This window comes from Phyllostomus discolor, chromosome 3 (genome assembly GCF_004126475.2).
Source record: "Phyllostomus discolor isolate MPI-MPIP mPhyDis1 chromosome 3, mPhyDis1.pri.v3, whole genome shotgun sequence".
Classification (NCBI taxonomy): domain Eukaryota; kingdom Metazoa; phylum Chordata; class Mammalia; order Chiroptera; family Phyllostomidae; genus Phyllostomus; species Phyllostomus discolor.
In genome coordinates this window covers 174,030,583-174,040,089 of record NC_040905.2, presented here as the reverse complement: position 1 = coordinate 174,040,089, position 9,507 = coordinate 174,030,583, and the positions used below count along the sequence as shown (strand labels likewise).

Below are 9,507 nucleotides of genomic sequence, written 5' to 3'. Positions count from 1 at the left end.
GATGAGATGTAGGGGTGGGGAGCTTCTCCTGAATAGACAGATGTCTACTCAAAGCCTCCTTCTAAAAATAGAGCACTGGTAAATAATGCCCTGATAATCAGTTTCCCTAAAAGTAGGTGGTGGGCCTTGACCAGTGTGGCTCAGTTGGTTGGGTGTTATCCTGCAAAGTGAAAGGTAGCTTGTTGATCCTGGTCAGGGCACATGCCCAGGTTGCAGCTTTGGTTCCTGGTTGGGGCACGCACAAAAGGCAAGCAATTGATGTTTCTCCTTCACGTGGATGTTTCTCTTCCCCCCTTCCCCTCTCTCTAAGAATAAATAAATAAATACAATTTTAAAAAATTGGGTGATGAAAGGAATGAAGTGAACCTCAAATGTAGACCTACTTCCAAGGAACAATGAAGAAATTATAACAATGTGGACATGATAGAATTCTGAGTATTATCAATGTGAAGAGTATTAGAATGAAGGAAGGGAAACTTGAAAATAATCTTGTTGAAACACAGGAAAAAATATAATTAAATGTCCAGGGAAAAAGGAATTCTGAAAATGAAATTTTTTCTCCTTAATTGGGACAGTTTTTGAATATACAGAAGCTATTGCCCTTATAATTTTTGAACTCTGAACAAAAACATAGATAAGTACACAAGTAAAATAACTAAGTTTCTCAGCTTAAGTGTTTTTGATTAATTATTTAAAAAGCCTACCTGTTTCTTCTTCCAGCCATGAGATAGTAAAAAACTGGAATTACCTTACCATCATAAACAAGTGGGAAAATGAAAAAAATATAGGAAATACCTATTTTCAGACATTAGACAAAAGGTAAGATGGTTTTATCCCTAAGAACAGAGAAATTTAAAAAGTGAGCCCTACTAGTGCCTAGGTTTTCTGTCCTGGGATAATTCTTAGCCTATGACACAGGAGCTTGGCAGACTTCTTGAATTAAGGAGACAGAGATTAGATTTCAGGCAACTAAAATTTGCAGGACAGAGTAACAGAGAGGATAAAACTTTACAGAGGAAGAACTCCAAAAATCTATATAGGGCTTTGTTCATGTTTTGACAAAATACCAATATGCAAATGCATAGGTTGAGACCCCATAAAGTTGGAAAAGAACAGCTTCAGGAGAAGGAACAGTTAATGGCGAGTTGTAAGATGAACAGTCCCCAGGCTCACACATTATTAGAGTTTTTGACAACCAAACTGGAAAGACCTCATTGAGTACAAAGGGCATTTACTATAGAACCCAAAAGGGATATACACCTTAGAAATGGGACTAAATTAGCTCCCATTTCTAGAAATGGGACAGAAAAACGTCTCTTCTATCTCCACCTAAAAAGGCTTTTAAAAAATCCCTTTAAAGGATCAAATTAACCTGCCAGGAATTGACCTTACAGCCTGGAAATACTAATATTTTTAAAGGAATACAACATTCAATTTAAAACAATATAAAATTCACAATATCCAGTATCTAATAAAAAAATTACAAAGGAATAAGACAGGGATGCTCACTTTCATCACTTTTATTCAGGATAGTATTGAAAGTCCTAGCCAGAGCAATTAGACAAAATAAAGAAATAAAAGGTATTTGAGTTAGAAAAGACAAAGTAAAACTGTCACTATTTGCACCTGACATAATATTATTTATACCAAACCCCAAAGACTCCACCAAAAACTGTTAGAACTAATAAACAGATTCAGTAAAGTTGTAAGATACAAAATCAATATATGCTAATAATAAACTATCAGGAAGAAAAACTAAGAAAAGAATTACATTTACCATTACATCAAAAATAATAAAATACCTAGGAATAAATTTAACCATGCTGGTGAGAGACCTGTACATTGAAAACTGTAAGACATCAGTGGAAGAAATTGAAGAAGGCACAGATTAATGGAAAGATATTCCATGCTCCTAAGGTAGAAGAACTAATTCTGTTAAAATGTCAATACTACCCAAAGCAACCTAAAGCTTCAATGCAATCCCTGTCAAACTTCCAATCACTTTTAAGAAACTCTTACCTGAGGATATGTTTTTATTAATTTTAGAGACAGAGGGAGAGAGACAGTGAGTGAGGGGGAAAGAAGAGAGAGAGATGGAGGGAGAGAGAGAGAGAGAGAAAGAGAACATTGATGTGAAAGAGAAAGAATGATCAGCTGCCTTCTATACACACTCCAACTGGGAATTCAACTTGCAACCTTTGTTGGGTGGGACAGTGCTCCACCCAACTGAACTACCCAGCAAAGACTCCAATAACTTTTTTTAAAAGTAGAAATTTAACAAACAGTCCTAAAACTTACATGGAACCACAAAGGCCTTCGAATAGCCAAAAGAATGTTGAGAAAGAAGGAGAGAGCTAGAGGCTTCACACTTCCTGATTTCAAACTATGTTACATAGTTACAGTAATCAAAATAGTATAATGCTAGCATAAGAAGAAATACATAGATCGATAGAACAGAATAGAAAACCAAAGAATAGGGGTTTTCTGTGCTCTGGGGATGGTGGAGGGAGGGTTTTCTCGCTACTTAAAACGATACGGACAGACTAACATTCATCTGCAGTTGTGCTCCTTATCCCTCAGGCCTGGAGGGTCATTGGTTCTAATCACCCGGCCTTCATGGTTTAGGGTAGTGTGAAAACTCATGTCCTACGCGTCAAGATTTCACTTATATTTCCTTTCATTATGAAGCTGGCAAAACGAAATGAAAGCGTTCTTAACTATCCAACGTTTTGCTTCTCCTCGACCCCTCTATGGCAGGTTTTGAAGAGATAAACCAAGACTTCATATTCAAGATGGAAAGTCCTTCAGACCCAGCTGTGATTCTACCTGGCACTCCACAAGGCTGTGCCAGTGTACCATCTCCCCACACAAGTAGTTCAAGAAAACAACCTATGAGTGCAACACTTAGAGAATGGTTAAGGAAAACTAGATCTTCATTTAATTCCTGTTACACTGTGGTAAAACGTCTTAAAGTAGAGAATGAGGAAAACAATCAGACCTTTTCAGAGAAACCATCATCAACAGAAGAAAGCTGTTTGGAATTTCAAGATAATTTTAAACACATAGACAGTGAATTTGAAGAAAGTTCATATTTGAAAAATACCTTTAAGAATATCAATGCATGTGACTCTAAGTCACTTGATACTGAATCTTGCAGTGGTCTGCAAAATTATTTTGATGAGAATCTTCCCTAAAAAGGATTAAATGAAGAAAAGGCAAAATTGGTGAGGCAGATTTGGGAGAAAGAAGACCTTCTTCGGAGGCTAAAACTAGTTAAAATGTATAGATCAAAGAATGACCTGTCTCAGTTACAGCTGTTAATAAAGAAATGGAGACACTGTAGCCAACTGTTGCTTTATGAGTTGCAGTCAGCTATGTCTGAGGAGAACAAGAAACTCAGCCTTACTCAGTTGATAGACCACTATGGATTGGATGATAAATTGCTACACTATAACAGAAATGAAGAAGAATTTATAGGTGTTTAATTCATAATTTCTTCTCTAGTATATCTTTGACACTTACATCTTAAAAAATACTTATACATTTTAAAGAGAAGATATGAACCGTTAGGGCTTAAAGAAAGGTATTTGGTGAACATCAATTTAGGGCACTCTGTTAGATAAAATATTAATTCTAAAATGAAAATTTAGTATTTTGGATAAATTTGCCAAAGAAAATTTGACATTTAAAGAAACATGAAAAAATTTTACTCATGTTTTAAAACATAATTTAGTTAGTTCTGGAAGTCAGTCAGTTGTAATACATTATTTTGTTTATTATGGTAAAAGTAGTTTTATTAAATGTTAAAAATAGCCAATCAGGTGAATGTCTAAACCTAAATTGGTCTAAAAATGCCTGCATTTCTCCTAAGTTTATGAACTTTGTTTCCATCCATTTATCACATATTTCCATCTGGATGGTCTCTCAGGTAATTAAACTCATAGGTCCAAAATTAAAAAAAACAAAACAAAACAAAGAATAAACCTATTCGTATATGGTCAATTAATTTATAAAAGCCAAGAATATATAATGGGAAAAGGATAGTCTCTTCAATAAATGGTGATGGAAAAATTGGACAACCACATGCAAAAGAATGAAACAGAACCACTATCTTATATGACACAAAAATTAACTAAAAATAGACTAAAGACTTGAGCACAAGACCTGAAACCATAAAATTCCTAGAACAAAACATAGGTGGTAAGCTCTTTGACATTTGTCTTGGTGATGATTTTTATGGACTTGACACCAACAGGAAAGCAACAAAAGCAAAAATAAAAAGTTTTTGCCAGTTGAAACTATCAACAAAATGAAAAGGTATCCTACTGAATGGGAGAAAATATTTGCAAATTGTATATTGATAATAGGTCAATATTCAAAATATATAAGGAGTTCACACTACTCAACAGCAAAAAACAAACAGTCTGATTAAAAAATGGGAAGAGAGAAGGGGATGGAATAGATAGTTTTTCAAAGAAGACATACAGATGGCCAGCAGGTACCTGAAGAGGTGTTCAACATTGCTTATCATCAGGGAAATGCAAATCAAAACCACAATGAGATCAGGATGTACAGAGAGACTCCAGGGACGGATGCACAGAGAAATGGTCATGTCGGGACAGAGCAAGAAAGCAGCCATCTGCAAACCAAGGATCGAGGCCTCAGGAGAAACCAAACCCGCCAACATCTTGGTCTTGGACTTCCAGACTCTAGAACTATGGCAAAATAAATTTCTGTGGTTTAAGCCACCCACTTTGTTAAGGAAGCTCTGGAAAATTCAAGAGTAATCTTTCTCTCCCCATTCCCATTTGATGCTGACAAATCACTAAGTGAATCTCCAGGCTCTTTTATTTCAATAAGTAACTCTCACCTTTAACTTTTACTTGAAATCTAGTTCTAGACTCCTGATCATAACTGAGCAAATGGGGTCCTCTCAGACAGAAATTGGATTTAGGGTTCAGTGAGCACTGGAGAATATCTCCAATGTGGTTTCCTTTTTCTGGTTTATCAGAACTTTAATAAGGGCCAGCTGTATTCCACATATTCTGAAAGAATGCCTAACATTCTTATCATAAATTCTCTGTTTTGATTGTTATCTCAGATTGGTTTATGTGACTTGCAGCCAAAGAATCCTAAATAGCCTAAATGCCAAGTTCGGTCCACCAAGAGTGGACATTCATGGGGAAGGGGCCTACACGAAAGAATGGAACAGGACTTCTGACCCTGGCCCTCATCTTGGCACGCCCAGAAGTAACTGGAGAGAGCTTTGGTGAGGTCAGGAGGTCCTACATGAGCAAGTGGGCAAGATGAGTCAAGGCAATTTGGGTCATTACTGTGATGTGATTTCATTTGTACTCAGCATTGAGAGGCCTGGGAAAATTTGTGTAACAGAGAAGTAAATTGAAAAGAATGAGAGGAACCTGTGACAGCAGTGTCAGGCAGGCCAACTAGAGAGAACTGGGGTTTAAAAGAAATGTTACAGAAAAAAAGTCACTTCAGAAAGAAACACAAGATGAATCTGCTGGCAGTGTGTTAAGAACTGGTTGGCCAGAATGATGAATATAATAATAATAAAACAACACAAAAGTGGTTTTTAAGGAAGACACTCTAAAGACCAAAAAGGAGCCTGAGGGAAGGCCTCTGGCTGCGAGCAGGAGGGGAAGAGGAGGTGACTCATGCTTGTTCTAACCTTGTGGGACCTGACCTAAGCCTGGTTCCAGGGCAGACCCAAAGGCCACAGTGGCTGGTTCTGTGATGGGATGAAGAGAAGGACAAATGCTGGAATCCTGGCCTGGGCAGGAATTAGGGGGCCCATGGACCAGCCAGAAACTCAGTCCCAGCCAAGGACTCAGAAGCTTCTTATCCCTGTACAATGGTATATACTATATTCTGGTAGAGAAGTAGATATATCTTCATAAGCACATGAGCAGCATATAGCCTGACATCAGTAACACATGTGGTTAGCTGAATTATTGTTCCTGAGCACTTCCATCCTAGGGAAGGATTATACTTCTCTATACTGCAGATGTCAGGCCAGTCCTTAAGATTTCTTCTGGCCAACAAAGAGTAAGCAGAAGTGGCATGTGTCATTTCCAGACCGTTGCTTTTAGACCCAATGTATGGTTTGCCATTTCTCCTTTTGCTCAATCATGAGACTGGCAGTGTTCCAGATAGAAGCTGTTCCAACACCCTGAGTTCCAGGTTAAGGCATTATGAGCAAAGCCACACTGACTTATAATGAACACAAAGTGTAATGAGAACTAAGTCTTTGTGCTGCAAACCATTGTGATTTGGGAATCATCTGTTACTACAACATAACTTAGCCTCTTCTGACTCTTAGAGCCTGCAAGATCCATAGTACTAGAGATGAGAATAGAGCATTTCTGGTCACCAGGAGGAAATCTATAGGCTTCAGGGGATGGCATTGAAAGAGTATTACAGAAAATGCCGGGTTAACCCCCAGAAGCTCATGAGCCAATTTATACATGAGAATTGCCTGGAGAGAGTAGAAAACAAGAAATCCCCTGAAATAGCAAGTATATTATTAATTTTTACTCCAATTGAAAGTGCAATGGCTGATGATGTCTGGTAATACAAAGGTTATATTAATGTAAAGATTTCAGGGGACTTTGAGATTTTGTTTGTTATGTTTTTCACCTGGGTTCTGAGCCAAAAGGTAAGGTGAGGATTAAGCTGACTTAATTGAGGAAGAAGAGGGAATGAAGACACATTCACACTTCCTAGCTGAAACCACTATTGGTTTTTGGATGTCATCTTTTGAATGTTGGACTCAAGATACAGTGCTTACTGCTGACCTGGACCATCACCCCCTGGGCATAACCCCTTTTCACATACTGTTTCTGTCTCCATTATAAAAGCCAGTTCTAGCCTCCTACTTAAATAAATTCTCCAGTGCAGACTTGCTTTGCTTTATGAAGCTCCCTTTCTGGGGGCAGGACTTCTGCCCCTGAACCCTTGTCTGGGGCCAAGGTTCTTGTCTGCTCAGGCACAGATTTCCCTTCTGCTCTCTACCTGCCTCCTGGATTCTGAGTCTCCCACGTCAGACTCCCTTCCAGGTTCACTGCTCACTTCTGAAGACATCAGTACCACCTTGGAATCTTCTGAAATTCTCCCATTTCTTGCCGGCCCTTTGTCTGGAATAAAACAGAGATTGTTGAGATCCTAGATTGCCATTCGTTGTTTGCCAACCTGAGACTCTGCATTTGTCTCCACATTCAGCCACTCTGCCTTGTGCTGGTCCTGCCTGAGAAACTCCTATGCCCAGCTCTTCTCTCCTGCTTCCATGCTGTGCTCATCATATATGGGCATGTCACCAGTCAGAATGACAGCTGCTATGAATGAAAATGAGACTCAACCTTCAAAATGGTCTCCACTATTTTCATGAATGATCCAAACCAACAGGAAAGAATTCACCAGGAAGGTTTCGTAAGCAGTCTCAAAAATGGAATTATGTAACTCCAAGATGAGGAAGATCTAGCCTGTCAGGTGTTCAAAAAAAATGGGCCTGGGGTGTGGTCTGTTCTACCACAGGAAGCACCCGTATATTTCAGCTGCTGAAAGAGCTTTCAAAGGAAATGAGGCATTTGTCTTCCTTTAAATTGTTTTTGCCTTTCTATATCTGGAGGCAGTTGTGGGCTGTGGCTTCTCAGGTTGAGGTTGGTCAAGATGGCTTGATTAGAACTTTAACTTGAGCAATGTAATGGGATTCACATGAAGTTGGAGGGACTCTGCTAGATTAAAGGAGACTGAAGAGCCATGAAAACCAAATGCAATACAAGATCCTTTATTTAAATCTAGATTTAAAAAAAAGCTAAACAGGCATTATTTGAGTGTCAGGAAAATTGTATATGATCTGTGTATAACATATTACTAAATTTATTAAATTGCTATTAATTTTCTTTTTAAAATATTTTATTTATTTGCTTTTTAGAGGGGAGGATAAGGAGAAAGAGAGGGGGAGAAACATTGATTTGCAAGAGATACATCAATCGGTTGCTTCTTGCACACCCCAACTGAGGACCTAGCCTGCAACCCAGGCATGTGCCCTAACTTGGAATCAAACCAGCGACCCTTTGGTTCACAGGCCAGCACTCAATCCACTGAGCCACACTAGTCAGGGCTGCTATTAATTTTCTTTTCTTTTTTTTTCAGTGATTACAAGACAGAAATTTAATGAAAATTGGTCAGTGGGCATGTACTAATCCAAGGGGCAAAATAGTTACATGGGGACTATATTAGAAATTTAAAATAAATGCTGAAGTAAATGTTACATATTGTCATCATCTGATTCATCTTCTTCCTTACAAGATTCCTTCGCATATTTCTCCGCCTCTTCCCTTATATCCTTTGGGACAATTTCATGTCTTCCTTTAGTTATTTCACCAACCCAGCTGAGCTCCAATTCAAAACTTTCTCCTTAACTTCATCATGCACTATGTAAATTATTTTTGCAACTTCTTTAACAACATCATGACACGTCATTTCTTTCATCTGAAGCTTTTCTATTTCTGTCTTTGCAGCTTGCCTGGCTTTGCCAATAGCAAGCCCCAATAACCATATGAAACACCTGATGGGTCAATCATCAGGTGCACCATCATTCACAGTGTAAGACCCTAACATGAAACTGCAGCCAAAAGGTCTAACAGCACTGTAGAGTGTATATGCATGTACATACATGGCCACTCTGTCTGCAAGATGTTTCAGTGGAATGTCATAGCCAAAGTTAGACCTAAAGTTGGAAGCTTCTTCTCTTGCAATGTCTGCTAAAGAACGAGCATCTGCCAACAAACCAGCTACTGCCATTCCAACATGCCGATCAACATTAAAAAGTCATTTGTTGGAACCTTCCTCATAAAGTTTAGAAAGGACTAATTTTTCTACCCCAAAGACAATGCCATCTTTACATCTGATTCCAATAGCTGTACTACTATTTTCCACAGCCTTCATAGCATATTCAACTTGAAAAACTCTTCCATCAGGAGAGAATGTAGAGCCTGATAGGTCATACCCGGTGCCAATTGAGCTCATCCTGCTAACACCAGCTGAACATGTAGAGCTTCAGGGCCTAAAATGGTCCCCCTACTCTGCAGCATGCAGACTGGTCTAATTTTCTTAAATGAGATAATGATATGGTGGTTTTGAAGACAATGTCCTTGTTCTTAGGAGATAGATGTTGTCATGCTAAGATATTTAAACCTGATGTTTTCAACTTTCAAATGGCTCAAAAATAAGAAATATGTATATATAAGATAGGTAGATACATAGGGAAGATAGATAGAAAATTTAGGTAAAGGGTTTATAGTTGGCTACTGTATTAGTCTTTCAACTTTTCTGCATTTTTAAAGTTTGTAAAGAAAAAGTTTTATGGTAAGAAACCATTGAGAGAAGAGGCAGTTTGGCCTTAAGACATGAAAAACAAAAGAGAAAATTTCTATGCTCAATTTTACAAGAGACTGTTGTAGAGGAAAGGATGGTACTTAGAACGTC

General features: G+C 38.2%; 1 protein-coding gene and 1 pseudogene across 1 annotated transcript; one reads left to right on the top strand and one right to left on the bottom strand.

Moving 5' to 3' along the window:
• Window positions 1-2,489: 2,489 nt before the first annotated feature.
• Window positions 2,490-3,773, top strand: LOC114502570 (swi5-dependent recombination DNA repair protein 1 homolog). Its single transcript, XM_036021770.1, is given in 1 exon segment — window positions 2,490-3,773. A coding segment is annotated over 1 exon segment (735 nt). The 5' UTR covers window positions 2,490-2,750; the 3' UTR covers window positions 3,486-3,773.
• Window positions 3,774-8,175: 4,402 nt separating this feature from the next.
• Window positions 8,176-9,110, bottom strand: LOC114502563 (annotated as a pseudogene).
• Window positions 9,111-9,507: the final 397 nt, after the last annotated feature.